General features: G+C 49.9%; 1 protein-coding gene across 3 annotated transcripts; it reads right to left on the bottom strand.

The window, feature by feature from the left end:
* Positions 1 to 1,407: 1,407 nt before the first annotated feature.
* Positions 1,408 to 22,511, bottom strand: CHRNA1 (cholinergic receptor nicotinic alpha 1 subunit). 3 transcript variants are annotated; one of them, XM_032945665.2, is made up of 9 exons: positions 21,117 to 22,511; positions 15,958 to 16,074; positions 15,298 to 15,342; positions 14,117 to 14,226; positions 8,325 to 8,520; positions 7,353 to 7,590; positions 5,583 to 5,806; positions 3,792 to 4,031; positions 1,408 to 2,143 (listed from the first exon to the last, which is right to left on the bottom strand). In XM_032945665.2, the coding sequence occupies exons 1-9, from the start codon at positions 21,282 to 21,284 to the stop codon at positions 2,012 to 2,014; spliced, it is 1,470 nt and encodes a 489-aa protein (XP_032801556.1). In that variant the 5' UTR covers positions 21,285 to 22,511; the 3' UTR covers positions 1,408 to 2,011. The 3 variants fall into 3 exon arrangements, with proteins under 3 accessions (XP_032801556.1, XP_032801555.1, XP_032801554.1); XM_032945664.2 differs by lacking the exon at positions 21,117 to 22,511 and adding an exon at positions 18,024 to 21,095 and having other exon boundaries at positions 15,958 to 16,139; XM_032945663.2 differs by lacking the exon at positions 21,117 to 22,511 and adding an exon at positions 17,137 to 17,900 and having other exon boundaries at positions 15,958 to 16,139.
* Positions 22,512 to 22,583: the final 72 nt, after the last annotated feature.

Here is a 22,583-nt window from a genome sequence, read left to right on the forward strand (position 1 = left end):
GCCAGCAACGAAGCAGGCAGCCGAGTCGCGTCGCCAGACACACGAGCAATAAACTGGCACCGCACCGCGTGTGGCTTCATCGGGTGCACACACACCACGCAGCAGGAAAAGCGCACTCGCACCCAGTAACACCTCACACACTCAGCACAGCCGAACCTCTTGTTAAAACGGGACTCGCACGAGATACGTGCATGCCACGGTGCACGATGATTACAGGACACGCATCGAGTGAAGCAAATACACACACAGGCCCGGCGACTTACGGATGAATACATAAACACATGTACGGTATGTGTATCTTGATTTGAAGCTTTCGTGACTGCAGGAATCCATACTCTTGAGTTCTTTCGGTAAAGTCACGTAGGTGACTTTTATTTTATTTCTACCTACGTGACTTGACCGAAAGAACCAAAGAGTATGTATGTGTATCTTGTATTTTTGTCGCACCGTGCTAACCGGAGGTGCGGTTATCTCCCTCGCCTGGTATACAGGAGGTCGTGGATGGAATCGACCCTGTCACTGACGCCTATGTATGCGGAGTTTGCATGTTCTCCCCGTGATTGCGTGGAATTATCTCTGGGTCCTCCGGTGTTTCCCTCCACATTTAGAAACATGCGTTTTGATTATTTGGCTGCTGTACATTTCGACTGAATAAGCCACCTCTAGTTGAGCGATCATTTATGGCCAGGTCACTTCTGAAAAAAAGAGCTATATAGCTCAGTGGGCTTTACCTGGTGAATAAAATAGTTTAGTTTATGGTGAGGATGTCAACTAATGTTAAGAATGATGATGAGATGCATGTTTTACAGCTGTCAAAACGGGATCTCCTCGACTGAAAAAAATGATAAAACCTATATTTAGGTATTGGAATGATTGAAGGGTGATGTATGGCACTTTGCGACGGTGCAGAATTTAAGAACCCAATAAATACTGCAAATACTAAACGAAGGCTGTGTGCGTTGCACACAAATTGTGGTGAGGTCAAGTGACAACATGCAAGGCACGATGGAGGGCCAATCCTTTGGTCACAATATTTACGTGTATTAATATTATCACCATCATCACGCGAATTTGTTTCCAAGCCTCCCAAGCCCTCTTCTGTTTTGGTGAGTTTCTCTTCATTTGCAGAAAGTGCTGGAATTGCTTTATCCCTGCTCGTTATAGGAGACGCAACCCCACCACATCACGCACACCCGCGTGTGGAAGTGAGCAACTGCAGGTGGGTTTCTTCACCGCGTGATTATTTCCCCACACGTTCATCTCCTGACTGTCCCCACACCATCCGGTTCTGCCTTGCAACACGCGTCCCGTTTAAGCTGGAGTCCTCAATTACTGGATTTACAAGAATTCTTGTTAAATGTCACACTGCGTGACCCTACTACTTAGCAAAGGTAATTTCCACACGGATTGCGTAAGCACATTTACAGTATCAGTTTATTTTTTTGGTAAAACACATTAACACATTTTTTTTGGTTTTGAAATTAACCATGTGATAAAGAGGTGAATTACAGGGTAATGCTAGGGTCATAATGTGAATCCTCAACGACAACTGTGGGACCCTGAGACAATGGCCAAACGCCCGGACGCACCATTCACACAGCACAGCTGAGCGTACAGGAGCCACGGGCTATTTCTACACATCTGTGAGGTCTCCTGCACAGTTACAGGACATGACCCCAGTGAGCAGCTCATCGCTCGGAAGGTCTTCACGCTGATCGTGCATCAACCCGGGTAATAATCTACATCGACAAGCCACGGGTCAGTAAACCACCCAACACCGTGGAAATCCACGTGTTTCACCAGAGGACGCGCGACAACCACGACACACACACACCACACCAGTGCATTTAGATCAAGACTCTTGTTTCGAAATCAGGTCAACAGTCCACATTGGCCACGGCTGCGGTCGGAACCAATCCGACTCGTCGCCGCATGGGGCGTACACGGATTTTTTTGGCTGCCACCACCGCCCCTGCCGCTGCTGCTGCTGGCGCCCTGCAGGGCCGGGGCTCTATTTATTCATGTTGAGCTCGATGAGGCGTCCCGCAAACACGGCGATGGTGCCGATGACGCACACCAGGCTGAAGAAGCCCAGCAGGATGTGGTCCAGGACCATAGCCACGAACTTCCACTCCTCCGCTGCCTGTGGCGGGTGGGGGGGTCACGGAAAGTGGAAAACGCGGGGCAGAGGGTCGCCAATGTGAGTGACGGCGCGAAGGCGTTTCGACCGCCGCTGTTCGTGAAGACACGCGGCGCGTGCCCTTGTCAGGCGTTTACACGCAGGGCTTCATTTTAGCCCGGTCTGACCAGGGCACGGCCCAGCAGGTAATTATGCATCCGGCACACTGCACCGCATTACACTTCTCGCTACGGCTGTGGCCATTGGTCACGCGTCTACTTCATTCTAAAGGTGACTCAGAAGTAATTCGGCGAGAAATTAAGCCCTGATCACAGGTGTTTCAGTGCCCATTGTGATTCAGTGAGATAAGGAGTTGAATAATTGCTGGAATCTATGGATCTCTCCCAACTAATCTCATGCCCCACATAATCCCCTTGGCCAAACATTTGACGTCGTAATCGCTCTTACCACCATTTTGCCCATCACTCTGTTACCAACTTCCTCTGGATCCCAAATCTCCTTCCTCCTCACTCGACATCTGTCTCTTTCACTTCTCCGTTGCTGAAATTTCTCTCCTGATTGCAGCTTCATTGACCCCCATTGAGCCACACATTGCCACACTGTCTGCTGCTGCTGCTGTGAATGATCTCACCCTCTGAACAACTCGTATCTCTTTTAGAGCCTCCTCGGCCCCTGGTTCACAACCATCCACTTTTTTTTAAGGGTGGTCTGGACTCTATTGCTATGCAAGAAGGGTCATTGTTGTGATTATTACTAAATAGAAAACGTAGGACATGAAAGTGTCCCATGGTGGGATTTTCTCAAAAAATTCCATCACAAGTTTTTCAACATCAAGTTTACCGATCAAAACACCTATTCATAACCAGAGCTGGGGAAATTCCTTGATTAATTAATGATAAATGATCAAATTGACAGCTTTGTCGTCAATTATTCAAAACCCTTTAAAAACTGCGGTGCCCCAAACATCCCCTGCCTCCCGGTGGCAGGAAACCCCTTGCAAGCCACTCCCAGGGTGACGCGGCTGATGAAGCCGACGGTATCACCTCCCGTCCAGAGACACGCACCGGAACAAAAGTGCAACTTTTTTTTCTCGCCCCCCCCCACAACTATGTTCGAGGTATCTGATTAGTTGAATAATCAAACTGATGAATGGAACCAATGATCGGTAGAGGAATCGATCACGTAAGTAAATCAGAGTGCCCAGCCCTATCAACAACCCAGTGAGAGTGTCTAGAGAAGCGGGCTCTGGCAACGTGGGACGGGGCTGGTGGTGCTGCGTGGGACGGTGCGCTGTGACGTCGCTGTACGGTCACGCTCGTCACACTGGCCACAAACGAACCACGATACCTCGCCAATCTCATCACGGTACGTAGACCATCACGCGAACTCCGGTCATCCTCGCAGCAGCGGCTTTTGGCTGGCCGTCGAACAGAGACGGTCACCGCATCGCTCGCGTTCAGATGCGCTCCTGTGGCCGTCTGGAACGCTCTTCCTTACGATGTTAGGAAGCCACCGGTGCTTTGCACTTTTAAATCTCGATTGAAAACTCATTTCTTTAAAACTGTTTGTTGTCCTTCCCCTGCACCTCCGATGAGCGCGGCTGGCTACGTGTGGTGCTTAAGAAGTTCAACATACACCCATACACACTCACGTTGCTCGACTCCTGGTCGCCCTTCATGTGCTCCGCAATGTACTTGATGCCCTCGATGGCGGCCCGCACGTCGGCATTGCGCGTGATCGCGGAGTGGTAAACCTGGCCCGGCGGCTCCTGGTTCCCCGAGATCTCAGAGATGTCCAGCCCCTCGCCCATGATGCGCTTGTCCTGGCGCTCCTTGGAGGGACGCTTCATGGTGGAGAAGAACATCATGCCGGGGATGGTCTCGATGAAGAGCTGTCAGAACGAGCGGGGGAAAAGGGTGCGGGCGGAATGCCGTGCGTCATGGACGAGCGCCGTGCGGCTCCACGTGGGTGCGATCTTCGAAAGTTCGCCCGTAACATGGGCAGGCGTTTGTCTGAGCATCACTGAAGGAAGGCCACGTCACAAGGAGTGGAAGTCATGAAGACCGATGGCGAGTGACAAAGTGGTCATTGTGCGGAGCGGTAGTGTAACGGTTAGTGCGCTGCGCTTCGAACCCGGTGACCTGAGTTCGATTCCCGCTCACGGCCAACACCAGCGACAATTATCTGAACTGGCCCTGGTCTCCCCTAGGTCGACTTAGCCTCAAATAAGTACCTAGTGTGGTGTGTATACATCACCACTAAGGAGACAAAGGAAGACAAAGGTGACCGGGCGTGATGTCGGTCACCCACCCCCTCGTGTGCCGTGCCGGCATTAATAGGTTATCGCTAACAGCATTAGCCCCAACAGCCTGTTAAGGCTATACAGGGGATCTTTGTCTTTGTTATTGTCAAGTTTAATTTGGCCATTGGTCAGTAGTTATACAATACGAATGGTACCGTAGCAGCTCTGCATCCAACTCTGTAGCTGTTGTTACTGTTATCGTTCTCTACCATGGAACACTTTACTGCTGTATACTTACACGACTACCCGACGGAGGCCTTCTATGGTTCAGCGTTGACATTTCCTTGAAGGAGGCCCCAATAGGGACACTAAAAAGCCAACCTCATCACGTGCCACCAATCAGTCTGCCCTCAGGAACGAGCTGATTGGCTGGAAACAACCTGGCGCTGTCGCCCTCTGGCCCAGACTCCACCACCATGGGTGTTCACAGCGCCGCGAAATTCTCATAACAGAGGCAAAATCTTGTCGAATGAAGCAGGGTTGACCCTGCTTCGCTTCCGAGATCCCATCATATTGGAGCACTTTAGAGGGGGGAGGGGGGAGGGGGGGGGCAGTTGGCTCTAAGGCATAAGGACAACGTAACTGAATCGTCTAATCAATCGTATGAGGTAATGAATTCATCATCGCTGGCCGAGACGACGTGCAATGTCAAGCGCAAGGTCAATACTCTCCTGCACACACGCGTTAAGAACCGGTGTACTCGTGTGTTGGTTGTTGAGAAACATGAGTGGGCTTGGGCAGGGAACATCCACGACTCGAAAGGAGGTTGGCTGATGTGAAGGAGGACGACGACGACCACGGAGATGGAGCACCGGGCTCAGTTCATGTGCACGATGAGCTTCTCGATGTGGCATCACGGGACTATGAAGGATGATGATGGTGCGGGCGACCCTTCAATTTTGCCGTGTATAGATCATGGCTCACGATGATGATGATTATGCTTTCACCTCAACTCCGATTAGCACGGTTGGCTACGTATGATGCGAATGAAGTTCAATGCGCAGTACATACTTCGCAGTGAAAGATGATGATGATGCCTTCATCCAGTAGCGGTAAACTATGGAACGATGATGCCTTCATCCAGCAGTGGAAAGACCATGGATGACGATGAAGATGACTAACCAAGCGTGATGGGCTCACCTTGCGGACCCAGGGCTGCATGGTGTGGGTGCTCGGCGAGCGGTGGTGGATGTTGATGACCGCGACGGTGATGATGATGGCCATGATGACGAAGATCATGGTGAAGAGCATGTACTTCCCGATGAGGGGCACGTCCGTGGACGTGGACGGGATGAGCTCCACAATGACGAGCAGGAACACGGTGAGGGACAGCAACACCGAGATGCTCAGCGTCATCTTTTCACCTGCACATCGTCATCATGATCAATGTTAACAGTGTATCACCACCACCAACCGTAACCACCACTACTACTACCATCGTCATCATGATCAATATTAACAGTGTATCACCACCATCAACCGTAACCACCACTACTACCATCTTCATCATGATCAATATTAACGGTGTATCACCACCACCAACCATAACCACCACTACTACTACCATCGTCATCATGATCAATGTTAACGGTGTATCACCACCACCAACCGCAACCACCACCACTACCATCGTCATCATCATCAATGTTAACGGTGTATCACCACGACCAACCGCAACCACCACCACCACTACTACCATCGCCATCATGATAAATGTGAAGAGTGTATCACCACCACCAACCGTAACCACTACTACTACCATCGTCATCATGATCAATGTTAACAGTGTATCACCACGACCAACCGCAACCACCACCACTACTACCATTGCCATCATGATAAATGTTAACAGTGTATCACCACCACCAACCGTAACCACTACTACTACCATCGTCGTCATGATCAATGTTAACAGTGTATCACCACGACCAACCGCAACCACTACTACTTCTACCATCGTCATCATGATCAATGTTAACAGTGTATCACCACGACCAACAGCAACCACTACTACCATCGTCGTCATGATCAATATTAACAGTGTATCACCACGACCAACCGCAACCACTACTACTACCATCGTCATCATGATCAATGTTAACAGTGTATCACCACGACCAACCGCAACCCCCACCATTATTACTACCATCGTCATCATGATCAATATTAACAGTGTATCACCACGACCAACCACCACCACCACTACTACCATCGTCATCATGATCAATGTTAACGGTGTATCACCACCACCAACCGTCACCACTACAACTACCATCGTCATCATGATCAATGTTAACAGTGTATCACCACTACAAACCACCACCATCACCACCACTACTACCATCGTCATCATGATCAATGTTAACAGTATATCACCACTACAAACCACCACCACCACCACTACTATCATCGTCATCTTGATCAATGTTAACGGTGTATCACCACTACAAACCACCACCACCACTACTACCATCGTCATCATGATCAATGTTAACAGTGTATCACCACTACAAACCACCACCACTACCACTACTACCATCGTCATCATGAATGATCAATATATCACCACTGCAACACCACGGAAACCACGGAAACCACCCTTATCATCATCATGAAGAATACATCACCACAACAACCACGCACCATCACGATCACCATCATCACCATCATCATCGTCGGCATTACATCGCCACCGACGAATGACCGTCGTAATCATCACTATCAACACTACGACCATCAATAAATCACCAACACAACCAAAAACATCACCACCACCACCACCACTATCTTCAATAATACATAAAGACCACATCCACCAGAATCATCAATACATTACCACCAAATCCAGGATCATCATCATCATCATCCCAGCGGGATCATGATGTGTCTGGTGGTGCTAACGCTGCAGACCTGAGTCCGTGGGCAGGTAGAACACGAGTCCGGTGAGGAAGGAGAAGAGCAGGCAGGGGATGATGACGTTGACAATGAAGTAAAGGGGCAGCCGCTGCATCACAAAGTGGTACGTGATATCGAGGTAGGGCTTCCCCGGGCAGCAGGTGTAGTTCACCCAGTGGGTCCAGCCGCGGTATTCCTTCATCACCCACTCTCCGTTCTCCATGAAGTTGCTCATGTCCTGGTGGACGCTCTCCTGGGCAGAGGTTTCGGCGGGCGGGGGAGAACAGGTCTCGGTACACCAGATACAATCCGGGACTTACACTTATCACCAAATAATCTTCTGGGTCACAAGTAGACTGGCTGCAGGCGCGTGAATAGTCGACACAGCCGTGGTGAGAGGTAGAGTATACTGCACGTGGTGTGCCGGGTGCAGAAATACTTTCCAGGTTGCTGACCCGGACAGACTTGGCTCGAAGTCAAGCCCTGGGTGCCTTGCAGGGCAGCGCTCGTGCACGGCACGGGGCCCATTGCGGTGGAACCGCCTGTGCCCACCTCGCTCCAGCGTGGTGGGCACGTGTCTTGCTCATACTGTACACGTACCGTCATTTAAATCACTCTACGACTGGATGAGGGCCTCGTCATGAGTCGTGGGTTAGTGAATACGGGGGGTGGGGGGGGGGCTTAAGACACGTGAGCACAGACGTGCAGTACAACAATGCATTTCGCTGCATTGTCCTCTACTGCCCACCATGTTAGCCCCCGCAAGCCCACTGGCAACCCGTCGTGATGGGTGACCACCGCGCACAAAGAGATCAATGGTTCCAACCATTCATCGCTCGCTCAAAGCACTCGCCACGCATCCGTGTGAACCGCGCGAAGGATCAGCGTCGACACCCGGAGCACGTTGCCATCCGTCCCTGTTTTTTCGATCGTTGTGCCCTCGTGGAGATGATGACGACGACGACGATCTACAGGCTGCACACACACCTGCTTGATGGTGACCTTGCTGCCGTCGTAAGTCCAGGTGCCGAGCTTCATGCTGCAGTTCTGCTCGTCGAACGGGAAGTGGGAGACGATGATCTCGCAGTAGCTCTTGAAGATGACCGGCGGCATCCAAACGACCTTGCCCGTGTGCTGCACGAGCAACTTGGTCATGTGCACAACGGCAAAGTCGCCATCCGCACTGCGGACAATCGCAAAAATCACACCCGTGACATCAACGCAATTAATCAGACACACACACACCGATGTTGAACGTCAGCGACATCAACACAACCTAATGTGGCTGTGATAATGTACACTACAGTAAAGTAGATCCCCTCTTAACGACGGTAATTGGTTCCACGAAACCAGTCTTTAAAGCGAGTATAGAAAATACGGTACACCAAGAATTCAAAGGAGATGTTTCCACTTCAAAGCGCAGCAGACACCGAATGTAAACAATGCCCCGACGCTCATGAATGGAAGCCGCTGATTGGCCGAGGCCTGGTCAGACCACTTTGGAGCTCGCCGATTGGCCTAAATTGATGGTCGCGTGCTCGTCGTAAGCCCATCGTTAACAGGGGAGTGGTCGTTAAGTGAACATATTGGGCTCTCTGGAGGCCGTCGTTAAGCGATTAGTCGTTAACAGGGGTTGTCATTAAGAGGGGTTCTGCTGTACTATTAAAATGTATGCCTCACGATTCCTGGCTGGCTGCTGGCTGGGTTCTGCTCCAACCCCCCAACAATAACTCTGTTAATTCAAGACGTAGGCTTTTGCGACCAATATCATCCAGAGTACAGGTTTTTTGGGTTAGATCGCGTAAATATATAAATGTGTACTAGTAACGAATTGGCATATTCTGTTTACGTGACAAACCTTACTAACTGGATGTGGTGGCAGGTTTAACGACACATTTACACAATCTAACCCCCCCCAAAAAACCTGTATTATGAATAACTATGTTGTCGGTGGCTGTTGCGGGCCGTTGCCACAGAAACTAGCTGGGTAACTGGCCAAAACGGGATATTCCGTGTAACATCACATTGAAACAGCGGAAGAAAGTTCAGAAGACGTAATTAGATAGAGACACTACAGAGGTGGGAGTAACGAATGCACAGAACTGTCACGGTTCATTAAATATTGCTCTAACGTTTGTGCTCCTATTAATGCAATTATTTCGGTGGAATATTCTTTAAATCCTTGACAGCATAAAAAGAAACCTCACAATACCTATTGTTGGCAATTCTTGCATTAAAATAAAGCAGATTACTTTTAGTTCTCTGAGATTGTGAGAAGAGTGAAAACGACGGCTCTTATTTTTCTGTTGCAGAGCAAGTTGTCTACTCGTAATAATACATGACTTTATTTTTTATCCAGCCATACGATAAGTGTTAAGGCCCCTGACCCCGTCACAATTGGGACATCACAATCAGACACACACACGAATATAAGTGAGATCACAATCCCCACATAGTAACCCCACACAATATGCATGGAATGTATGTTGCATGGAAGCTGTGGGTTATGGCTCAGACACGTAAGGACACTAACACAGTCAGGCCCGGGCCAAACTGTAGCCCTAGACTCATCATCATTCGCTCGCAACCCACACACGTACTGACGATGGTGACACAGCAGCTCCAGTCAGGAGGCATTCATGTCCTGTACAAATAACGCCAGGGCTCGCATGGTGGCGCACCACTCAAAGTAGTCCTTGTCGTCGGTTTTGTTCAACTCTACGGCAAGCAAGGCAATTCGATTTAGCAACATGCAGAGATGTGCGCGTGCAAAATGTCATGTTTCACAGCGCCTCGTGAGATAAACTAAACGTTCAATTTACAAGCCACATGCCGCAGCCCAACAGCTGTACGGCTGAGTGCTCCCATGGGCAGATTAAACCTCGACTCGTTTTCTTAAGTCATCCTAGGTCTACGAAAACCGCAGTGCACTCTGATAAAAATCTTAGGAGGTACAAATCAATTCCGGCCACCTAAAACCACGTGATCATTCCCGGACTCCCCTGGTCAAACCCGGGAGGGGGGGACAGGTGACAACCGGAGGTTCACCGTGAACATGGAGGAGCCTGGACCAGGTCCAAGGTAAACATGAAGCATTTTTGACAAGGCAATCAGTACAATTTCTCATCAAAGTTAATCCACCATACTCCCTATAAGCTATTTAAACATGAAGATGGCATTATGTATGTACAGTATGTATTCTGAACTTCTTTCGCACCGTACGTAGCCAACCGTGCGAATCGGATGTGCTGGGGGAAGGACATCAAACTAAACACAAAACGCAGTTATAACATTATTAATATGTTCTAGTTGTGTGTTATTGCTTTACACCCTAGACATACACTTTGACAATAATCATGACAGTAATGTAATTTAACTCCCCAGCATATGCTCAAAGGGTCATAATATTTTTTTCTGAAGGGATGTTTGGGTTGACGGCTCAATTCGTTTCGAGCGAGTGCTCTGCACGTGTAAGGAAGCCGGCAGAGAACGCAGAGAAATCCCATAAGTACTCTTCGGTTCTTTCGGTAAAGTCACGTAGGTATAAAATAAAATACATTAAATCACGACGTTTCGATTGGAGCACAAGCAATTATTGCTGTGGGAAAATCACAGCAATATTTTTTTTGCTGAAGCGGGAGCGAGAGAGTTGCCGTGGTAAGAGGTTATAATTATTTTCTACCTACTACGGTGACTTTACCGCAAGAACCAAAGAGTATGGATCCCTGCAGTCACGAAAACTTCAAATCAAGATTGAAATCCCACAGTGCAAGGTGGTTCAGAGGTCTTGTGACCCCCCCCCCCCCCCGAATTAACTGATCCCTAGCATGATTTTTAAAAATATATATTGCTTACATTATACACCCATTAGTATACTAAAAAAAAAAATACGTTTTAGAGAATGAAATGGGAGACACGAGACATTTGGACCACCATGGATAAGGGGATCACAACTCAAAGGGGCTTGCTGTACTACCATCTCCTGGCCATCGAGAGCATCCCAGCAAGTGTGGAAGCTTCAGAGACAACGTGCAAGTCTTGTGTAAGTTATAAATGTTGTGTGCTTACCCTCCAACACGCCGGTGAGCTGGACTCGTAAGGCATGTTCTGTTTACGTGACAAACCTTACTCATTGGCTGTGTCGCGTGGGGTGGCGGGGTTAACGACGCATTTATGTTTACGCGATCGAACCCCAAAAAACGTCTATGGGGCCGTCCATAAATGACGTCACGCGATTTTGGACGATTTTGACTCCCCCCCCCTTCGTCACACGGCGTCAGAAAAAATCAGACCGCCCCTCAAATATGACGTCACAAAGCTCTGCCCGCCCCCCCCCCCAAAATATATATAAAACATGCTTCAAATCGCTTTAAACTATTGTCATTGTAGTGCGTATTTAATGTGGCGCTGCACTCCGATGTTGTAGGAGAAAACATGTATTAAAAAGTCTATTTAATTAAGTAGAACGTGTTGTCTATATTTATTTAAAATTGCGCATTTTATTTCGATTTAAAGTTTTCGTGACTGCAAGGATTCATCTTCTTTGGTTCTTTCGGTAAAGTCACGTAGAATGAGAATAAAATAATAAATTGATAAAATAAAATAACACAATAAAATTCTCACGACGTTTCGGCCACAACACAAGCGGCCTTCATCAGGTGAAGGGACGAGACTGCAGTCTGTGACGTCACATTTCTTAAACCCCCCTCCCCCTCGTCACGCATCGTCACAAATGTCTGATCCCCCCCCCATCCCCCCCAGGTGCGTAACGTCATTTATGGACGGCCCCTATTATGAATAATATTGGTCGCGAAAGCCGACGTGTTAAAATGTGCCTGTTGTTGACCGAGCATAAGAGAGGCCCTTGACAGAAGTGACTAAGCGGCGACACAATAAGAAAGAGTGTTTTCCCAGCTTGAGAATATTGCCCTTAAGGTGCCAATTAGTGCGGCTAATAAACGTGCAAGCGATGAACTGGACTCGTGTCGCCTCGAGCTGCACGAAATTCAAGTCTTGTGTCAACAGGGACTCAGGGATTTTGGAAATTCTATGACGGCGTCATTATTTGTTACTTATATATTTATCTTGCTGAGACGCGTGGGGTTTTTGCTTCCTCTTCTCAATTCCGTTGATATTTATTTTCTCTTTGTTTTTTGTTTTTCTGCATTGATGCTATGCGAACCCAGCTCTTCCTTGCGGCGAAGGAGACCTGTTGTCTCAATGCGAGGCGGAGCGGTTGAGCAGCGGTTTCACGCACTGCGCGCTCACCACAGCGACCTGCCAAGTTAAATTCCAGGCCACAGCTAACATCAGCGATGAGTGACATATGAAGCGGTCCTCAGCCCCCCCTGTTTCACCGACGCCCACTGACCAGAGTGGCAAAGTATGTTCAAACCACCCGGATGAGCGACACGGCGTGCGGTGGTCTTCATCCAGCAGTGGATTGACAGAGGGCTGTAACTTATGTTTAATGACTATGCACGTGGTACTGCACCCAGGTGTGCTCGCCTTCGTTTGTGCACTGCCCTTCGTGGCTCTGCACGACACTGCCCTGTCACCTTGAGTCATGTTGAGTATATTATAATAATGTTGAGTATATTATAATAATGTTGAGTATATTATAATAATAATGTTGAGTATATGATAATAATGTTGAGTATATTATAATAATGTTGAGTATATTAAAATAATGTTGAGTATATTATAATAATGTTGAGTATATTATAATAATGTTGAGTGTATTATAATAATGTTGAGTATATGATAATAATGTTGAGTATATTATAATAATGTTGAGTATCATAATAATGTTGAGAATATTATAATAATGTTGAGTATATTATAATAATGTTGAGTATATTATAATAATGTTGGGTATAAATTTAGATTTAAAGCTTTCGTGACTGCAGGGATTCATATTCTTGGTTCTTTCGGTAAAGTCACGTAGAAGGGAAACAATAAAATAATAAAAATATAAAACAATACAATTCTCACGACGTTTCGACTGCAACACAAGCAATCATCATCAGGTGTGAAAACCACATCAAAGAAAATTTGAAAAAAGTGGCGGTTATTTTTAACGTTAGAACACGGAGAGAGATTTGACAGTTTGTTCAGATGGACGAGTCCATCTATGTTCGGAAAAATGTTGAGTATATTATAATGTTGAGTATTATACCGCGATCAGAAAGGGGGGTGGGAAAGGTAGTCAGGTGGCGAGCCGGCCCCAACGATTGCCCAAGCTCTGAGGTTCTCTATATATTATGATGTTCTCGTGCAATTAATGATAATGGTAGCAAACTGGAGTGCCCGGAAAGAGAGAGAGAGAGAAAGAAAGTGATGAGATAAAGCGATGAGAGAGAATGTGATCCGAGATAATATTTGATATAATTTGCATGCATTTAAATAGCTTATTTACATATTTAGTTAAGGTGATTCATCAAAAGGATTGGTTTTCGTTGGCCAATATCATGATCTCATTGTCCCAGAAATGTTCTATTCATGAACATTTCCAGAACGTTTCCCTCGCGAATAACGAGGGGAATGCTGTACCACCTTCTCCTGGCAAGCCAGGGTGTGGTGACCGCGACGCCTACATGGGGAGGAGGGGGGGGTCGGGGAGAGAGTTTCGCAGCATTTTGTGCGACCCACCAAAACCCCTCGCGCACCGCACGGCGTGCGCCACCGCCACCACCACCACGTGTGACGTGACTGTGAAGGGCTCGGGCGGTGCGTCAACGGCGCGGCGTGTGTGTGCGCGCGTGCGCATCAGCCCTCACTTATTGTACAGCACCAGGTCTGGGAGCCAGATGTCCAGCGAAGGCACGCGGACCTGCTTGATGCCGCCGTAGTCCTCCGGTTTCCACTGCAGGTTGTAATCCGTCCATTGCTGCGACACGCCGAGCAGAGAACAGCGGCGGTGCGATGACGCCCGAACATCTTTGGCCCGGCACGCTTTGTGCGGTAGATGCGTTCCAAAAAATATATATACAAAGGGGCGCGCAAAAAGGAAAATTCGCGTAGCGTGGACGGCACGTACAGTCACCCAATCTAGATTGAAAGCTCATTTATTTACAACTGCTTGTTGTGTTCAGTTTGTCGTCCTTCCCCCGCACCTCCGATCAGCGCGGTTGGCTAAGGACGGTGCGAAAGACGTTCAACATACGTACATACCCAACCCACAATGCACCGCACGATAAAGCTGCCTGCCGAGTGGCGCACACAGTGCGCACAAATGTCAGAATGAGAATCATCCTGGGAGAATTGGATGAGCTATGAAGCTATTTTTCACAGATGTCATGTAGGGGTGGGTCAGCGAGTTCCAGTGTTGTCCCACGTCCGAGCGCATAGCCGAGTCTTACTGAATTCAAACCGCATAACATCGATTTTTTTTTTGTAGAAATAAGTTATCCGCATATTCGCGAAATCGCACAAACTGAACCCGCATAGATCGAGGGAAACCTGTATGTGAAAGACACGTGAGTGACTTCACACAAAGGGTAACTTTTGCCAGCTCTGTAACCAAAAAAAACCCGACTACCTTTGACATGTACACAGAGTTGCAATGGTAGAATCAAGGGGAGCAAGTTAGAATGTGTCGGCTTGTGGAGGGTTACGACAAATTAATACTCGCGCGATCTAACCCAAAAACCTTCATTATGTAGAATAATAATGTTATCATATGTATGTTGAACTTCTTTCACAATCGTACATAGAGAACTGTGCTAATCGCAATTTGGGGGGGGGGGAGGGGGGCGGACGTACAACGATTACTCTTAATTTGCATTTCAAAACGGTGTAAAATTTTGAAACGCGCGCAGTATTTCGCGCTGATGCTCGGAAAATCGTAGACAAGCAGGACGGCATCCAGTACCGGCACTACCGACAACCACTGCCCAAGCTCTGTGGTCCTATATTTGGGAGTGGTTGGCCAACTCCAAATACTTCACGAGCCGGTTACCTGCTTGAGCCTGAGGTTGGTCTCCACAATCTGGTTCACCTCATCCTGCGAAGCACAACAACAACAACAAAATCTCTCAATAAACAGCAACCAAATACACGACAGCACCAGTGCGTGATTCAGCAACGCCCACGGCTAACCATCGAAGGTTTGGCTAAACCGTCGAACAAAGACGGCCACCGCATCACGCGCTTTCAGACACGCTTCTGCGGCCGTCTGCAAAGCCCTTCCTTACCATATTAGGAAGTCACTAAAGCTATGCACTTTGAAATCTAGATTTAAAACTCGTTTCTTTAGAACTGCTTTTAGTGTTTAGGCTGTTGTTCTCCACCCCCCCCTCACCTCCGATTAGCACGGTTGGCTAGGTACGGTGCAAAAGAAGTGCAACAGACTGTTGCGGAAAGTGCTGTTAGCGAGCACCACGGGGTTCTGGGTGGCCAGCACCACGCCCGGCCGTCTTTGGCTCCCCGGTGGCGATGTTTACACACCGCACCAGATACTCATTTTGAGGCGAGGTCCAGGACCTGTTCAGATACTCGAACACCGGTGGTGGACGCGAGCGGGAATCGAACCCGGGCACGCCGGGTTCGTAGCGCAGTGTAGCGCTAACCGCTGCACCACCGCTCCCCGATGCATACACACGGACTCCGTGAAACCCACCACGTTGATGAGCTGGATGAGCTGCATGCCCACCACGACGTGCACCTGGTCCTTGTAGTTCTTGACGGGGCGAATGACTTTGTTGTAGTTACGGAAGAGATCCTGCAGCAGCCGCGTCTCGTTCACCCAGTTGGCGACTTCACCGAGTTCCGCGACGGGCACCGTGGACGACGCTGCCGCTCCTTTCGGCACAAGACAATGATCCCCGACGCGTGAAACCTCCAACAGACTGTCGGGGCGAATGCTGTTAGCGAGCACCTATCACGGCCGGTACGGCACATGAGGCGGTGGTTGGCCAGCACCACGCCCGGCCGCCTTTGTCTCCCCGGTGGTGATGTCTTACACATCACACCGGGTACTCATTTGAGTCTGAGTCGACGTAGGGGAGGCCCAGGACCGGTTCAGAAAATTGTCACTGGTATTGACCATGAACGGGAATTTAATTCGGGTCGCCGGGTTTCGTCGCGCAGCGTTTATTGATGAGCACGGTTGGCTACGTGCGGTGCGAAAGCTGTTCAACATAGTACGTACATACATGCGAAAGCTGTTCAACATAGTACGCACATACATGTGAAAGCTGTTCAACATAGTACGCACATACATGCGAAAGCTGTTCAACATAGTACGCACATACACGCAGTGCGATAACCCACTGCGCCACCGGTCCCCCTTCGGCACAGCCGCACGCATTCACGCAGGGCGACCTCGCCTCCACCGTGAACTCACGACGCCTAGGAGGGGACTTTTTGTTTTCCTTTCCGAAGATGAGCACTCGGTGCTTGGAGAACATCGGGCCATCGCGTGGCAGGATCTATGGGTCTGAAGAAGGCCGAGGAGCTTGACTCACTCATTTGCAGAGTGGGGCCACCTTCGCCGATGAGACATCGGGGTGCGAGGGCCGCCACACATTTGAAACCACTTGGGTTTGACTGCACGCTGATGATGGTGGATGTTTTCACTGCCTGCGTGTTGTCAGGGGCCGCACTAAAGGCCACCGAGAGCCGCCAGTGACCCGCGGGCCTTGCAATGAAGAACACCCCGAGTTAAGATTACTTGCGATTTCCCAGTGCCACATTGCTGCGTATTGCCCTCGCCCCCCGCCCCCCCCCCACCCCCATTGTTTAGATCTGATCGAGAATCTCCCTATAAGACCGCGCTAGTGGGTACACGAGGCCATACCAAAGACACCGTAGGGAGAGGCCTCTTCAGCTGCGGCCACTCGTGCGGACGGAAACGAAACAGGCGCACGGCCGAACGAAACGAACGCCTCTCGAACGCGCGACAAGCCCGGTGGGCCGTCTTCTGTACAGACGCGTGGCGGAGCGATGACTCCGCGACGCGGATGAAAGCAACAGATCGTCGATGAAGGGCGAGTTGGGTGATCACTTCTCATCATGAGATCCTTCAATGCGGTATCCAAACGGAAGAAGCCTCTCCAAATCGCTACAAAAAAAACCCACTAAGGAGTGCGGCAAAATAAGCAAAAACGGAACGAACTCGTAGCGAGAGAGAAACAAAACAATCGCTCGAAAAAGTTTTTTTGCGAAACAAAAATTCGTAAACTCTCGTGCGAAAAGTGCCCACTGCGAGCGGCCTGTCTCTTTTGTGTGTGTGTGTTGTTTTTTTGTGCCAGGAAAGCTGAGCCAGGGGACATCCGGCTGCTGCGAACGTCCAGAATAGAACCACGGGCGACGTTTCCCCGGCACTTGCCGCTGTCAATCACTCGCGCGCGCGCGCGAACTCTTTGTGCGAACGCAACAATCGGTCTTCAGTCGTCGCAAATCTCGACACGGTCGGAGTAACAGCGAAACCACGACTGGCTTTGCCCGCCCTTGGCTGCGATCCCGCTGGAAGCCTCCCCCCCCACCGACTCCGGCAAAGCAGCCAGCGGTGACAGCGCGGATACTCGCGATGAGTTCACGGTCAAACAGCGGAGACCGCACTCCGTTACAGCCATTGCCTCTCACTCAATCGCAAGGAGGTAGCGGCGGGAGAGGAGGGGGTGGGGCAATGAAATGGCATCGCGAGGCACACGACGACACACACGGACAGCAGCTTCAACTCACTGAAGCACACGGCGAAGAAGACGGAGAACTTTAAGAACTCCATCCTGAAGAGCTCCCTCGGCCCCGACCGCTCCGAGCCTCGATCTTCTGAACGCGACCAGTGACAGAACAGCTGGCAGCCCCTCCCACGTGTCCACTCCTCCCCTCCAAGCGCGTCAGTTGTCGAGCGAGCAAGTGACAGGCGTCCGATCTTGAGCCCCGTGATGATGGCACGTGCGTATGCAACTGGGATATTTACAGTGAGCAAGGCCCTCTCCGTGAGATTTGATCCGAAACCAGCCGGTCGGAGAGGGACAACCCCTCTCCGTGAACCTGCTCATACCCACGCCGGCTGGGGGGGTTGTTGAGTCAAAGGTTATCCCTGCTCAAATGGGCAATGGGCAGCACTCATCCCCATTGGTGGACCTGAACTAGTGTCGTCAAATCCGATTTCCCATGGCCTGGAACAGTCTCTCTATAGGATCAGTACTAGCGACCTCCCACAATAAGGTGAATGTCCAAACGATATGTATTTTGCCTAACCGAATTTTATCCCGACTGTGCTGCTGATGTCATGTCACGAGGCGGTGTCCATTCAGATCTCTCACCGAGAAGGTGCATCACCCCGTGTTAGAGAACAGCCCATTGAAGAAGATATCACAGAACCACCTCTAAGATCCCTTCAACGCAGTTGGGACAGCAGTTTACCCCCACACCCTGCCACACAGAGGAAGAGTGACACTATATGGCAGTCAAATAGATACTTTTAATTCTCTGCGTCAGATATTCAGCCAAATGAAATGCATGGCCAAATTTAGCGTGAGGGTTTTTTTGTGTGTGTGCAGTCATTGGTGAACCAGGCAGATGCCATCAACTTAACTCTATCTGAAAACGCTTCTCTAAATCACATGAAGCTGCCTGGATTTGCACCCAGGATTTCGACGGTGCCAGCTCAGCACTCTTGACACCCGAACCATCCAGCCACCTCCAGATATAATTCTTTAAAAAAAAATTGTTGGCATGTATACAAAAAAAAGATGACTCAACGTGTTGAGAAACACATTTAATAACTTACATCGTAAAGCACATCAATACAGTGAATGTACAGCCAAGTTCTGCACAACGGTGGCACGCATCTTGAGTTTGTTTTTTCCGAAGTGACACAAAATGAATCGCCCCCACCGGGTTGATTGGTCACGGCTCCAACAACACGCCGACGAGCCAGAGGTCCGCACGCTCGTGAAGACGGGACGCACACGCAGACGGACTCGAACAAAGACGGCCACTGCATCGCGCGCTTTCAGACGCGCTTCTGCGGCCATCTAGAAAGCTCTCCCTTCCAGCATTAGGAAGCCACTGAAGCTATGCACTTTTAAATCATCTAGATCGAAAACTAATTTCTTGAAAATTTATTTTTGTGTTTAGTTTGGCGTCCTCCCACCACACCTCCGAGTAGCACGGTTGGCTACGTACGGTGCAAAAGAAGTTAAAAACGCATACACGCGTACGGCACGGACCGTGCAGTCCTCACTGCTGTAGCCACACCAACGAGCCGGCGTGCACGCACAGAGCCTGGAAGCCTTGAACGTTACACGACGGTCACGAGCGTGAGAAACGTTCAGTGGCCACACGCCACCAACCCCCCCCCCGCTCGTGGGTTGATGTCTGCGACTCAACGAGCCGATTTTAATCCACGACGCGAGTTTTGAAGACCGCTTTCGGGGGGGCGCGTGGAAGCTTTTTTTTTTAACCGACGCTACCATCACACGATGCCACCGAGAGTGAGCAAAAAGCCCCCCCCCACCCCGTTGTGTTTACGAGACGACGCTCCGTGATGAATGACAAGACAACAAACAAAAAACAAGACACGTGTGCGAACGGGGCGATGTTTTGGGCAAGGCGTTCTGCTTGCGAAGGAGTCAGCCGCGTCTTTGGACACGGCACGCATCTCCGCCTCTTAAAAGCCCTGCAAGGGAACCCTCTGTCGAGACTGCACACCACAAGCGCACGCAGGCACGCAGGCAGTGGCGGCTGCCCAACAGCGCGACAACGCTCACTGGGGCACCACCACGCTGCGGTGCTTTTGATAGCGACGGAAGCGCTGATCGAGAGCACGCCAAAGCGATTTGTTCCGACGCATGCCTCATCCAAAATGGCTCAGAAATGTCAACGCGTCAAAAAAAACTGCCGAGGCATGTGACAGATGTGAGTCTTGCAACGAGTGGCGAGTCGGTGAAACTGCATTGATCGCCATGCATGTCCTTGGTTCACATTTGACAGAGTATACCTTCGTCCTTAACAAAACACATGACCGAGTCGCACAAATCTTTGAACTCAAATACTCGGGGAGGGGATCTTTTTGTAAATACAGCTGCGTGTGGGAATTACTCTTTAAAGCTGCAATATTTTTTTAATGACGATGCAAGTGCAAAGAAAAACGTCTTCGTGAGCTGCATTGAAAATGTTATTCGGCCGAGCCTTGGTGTAGCATCACCCAACGTGACACGGAGACAAGGCAGGTCCAGTGGCATCGTGTAACTGGCATGGGCCCCGGTGTCAGGGATTAATGGGGCACCCACCCTGTCCAATTTCCCCTTCGTAGTACCTGGCCTGCGATTCGTGGTGTGGTTACACACCGCCTGCATGCTCGATACGCGGTGGCGCCGCAGTGGTGAGATGTTAACACCCTCGCCTTGTATGCAGGAGGTCGTGGGTTCGATCCCGACCCCGACCCTGACGCCTGCTGTCTGTGTGGAGTTTTGCGTGTTTCCTTTGGCTCCCCGTGGTCGCGTGGATTTGTCTCCGGGTCCTCCGGCTTTTCCCTCCACATTCAGGATCGACGTGCATGGAGAGTGTGATGTAGCTGCTGCTGCTGCTGCGAAACATTTCCACTTGACAATAATCCACTTCATTTGAGCTGTCATTTGTAACCGCCAGGTCGCTTGCGAATGAAAGCTACGTATCTCAGTGCGCTTTACATGGTAAAAAAATTAGTTTCGTTTTATATATTGTTGTTTTTATCGGTCACGCGAGAGCGGTTCGCGGTCGTGTGATCGCACAACGCGTGACGAGGAGGACGACGACTCCTCCTCACATTGACTCGGAACGATCGACATCATCGGCAGTGGAGAAAAGCAAAGTGGACTCGGGCAGAACGCGTGTCACCGTATATTTGGAGTTTCTCCTCGGCCGCGTGGATTTTTCTCCAGCCCCTCTGGTTTTTCTCCCCACATTTAGAATCAACGCGCGTTTCGAATATTTGGCCGCTGTTAATTTCCACATGGTGATAAGCCACTTCGGCGAGCTATAAATTGTGACAGCCAGGTCGCTTCTGAAAAAAAGAGCTTTTCAAGCTCAGTGGGCATTACCTGGTAAATACAAATAAATAGTTGAGTTTTTTACTTTTCAGTTCAGATAGCTACCCCTGCTGGGTCTGGTCCATTCCATGCCGCAGGAACATGCACATCCCACCTGGGGCCTTGGAGAGCAACGGCACCGTGGCGGCCTGTTTCTTGGGCGGGGTGGCCTACACCAGGCAGGTCTGACGGATTGCGCCGAGATGGTTATGTGTGCGTGCGACTCCGACCTGAAGGGGCAAAGGGGTTCCCTGGTCAGAAGCTGTGTAGCAGACGGGTAGCTGAACCTATCTGCGTGGAGTGTCAAACCTGTGCGTTGTGGGTTTTCTCCGCGTACTCCGCTTTCATTCCACGTGAAAAGGAAATGCTCAAAACAGGAAGCAGCCAAGCGTTGCCCCCGGCTGCACCCTCGGGTAAACACGCGAAGGTTAAAGCACCTGCTCGAGAGCCACGTACACATGTATATATCCAGCGTCGGGGGCTGCGCGTATTCAAGGCCTGCTTTGGCGTTTTTCACAACAGCCACACTTGTGTAAAATATAGCACAGTGCAGTCGCGGAAGATTAACAGCTGCGGAAAGCGAGGGAAGGGCGGGGAGGGGGGCGGAAGTAAAAAGTGCCTCGGGCAGTTTCACCGGCCACCACGTGGCTGGTTTCCCCGGCCACCACGTGGCTATTTTGGTGAGTTGACATCACAGCTGTGCACTGCACACTTTGTCTCGAGGTGACAAAGAGCGTCGGAACTCGCGGCGTGGAGAGTGGGGGGGAGGCGTGCCCAGCGGACGTCCCCGCCGGTGAAACGTGTGACGGGCCTCGCAACGCGTTTACTCCGATGGGATTTAACGCTCGCGGACTTCCCGAGATGAAGCGAGAGTTTTTTGTTTTGTTTTTTGTTTTTTCTTCTCGTAAATGAACACGGGCACGGCAACCCAAATATTTTTTTCAATTCCTTGGTTGGAAATAAAATAAAAAGTGAAACTGGGTCACAGGTCGCACACGTTACAACAGAAAGCTATAGCTATCGGAATATAATTCAGTCGGGGTGTCAACAACCGCCTCCCCAACCCCCCCCCCCCCTCATGCCGAGGTGCCGTGCCAACGACTTCATCCCGGAATTTCACACAGGAATCCAATGTGGATTCCCCCCCACCATTCCCACCCCATTACCACCCCCCCCCCAAAAATCAATGCAACAGCATTGTGACGCATACACAGCTCAAATAAAT

Source organism: Petromyzon marinus, chromosome 4 (genome assembly GCF_048934315.1).
Source record: "Petromyzon marinus isolate PM22_M1 ecotype Great Lakes invasive population chromosome 4, UKy_Petmar_22M1.pri1.0, whole genome shotgun sequence".
Classification (NCBI taxonomy): domain Eukaryota; kingdom Metazoa; phylum Chordata; class Hyperoartia; order Petromyzontiformes; family Petromyzontidae; genus Petromyzon; species Petromyzon marinus.

Excerpts from the sequence above, each read along its gene's own strand:
- CHRNA1 (XM_032945663.2), bottom strand. The coding sequence starts at position 17,353 with ATGATGAGAAGTGATCACCCAACTCGCCCTTCATCGACGATCTGTTGC. Across the intron at positions 16,140-17,136 it reads CTCTCCCTACGGTGTCTTTG|GAGCGGCAGCGTCGTCCACG; the intron begins GTATGGCCTCGT and ends TTGTGCCGAAAG. Across the intron at positions 2,144-3,791 it reads GCGACCAGGAGTCGAGCAAC|GCAGCGGAGGAGTGGAAGTT; the intron begins GTGAGTGTGTAT and ends CACCCGCCACAG.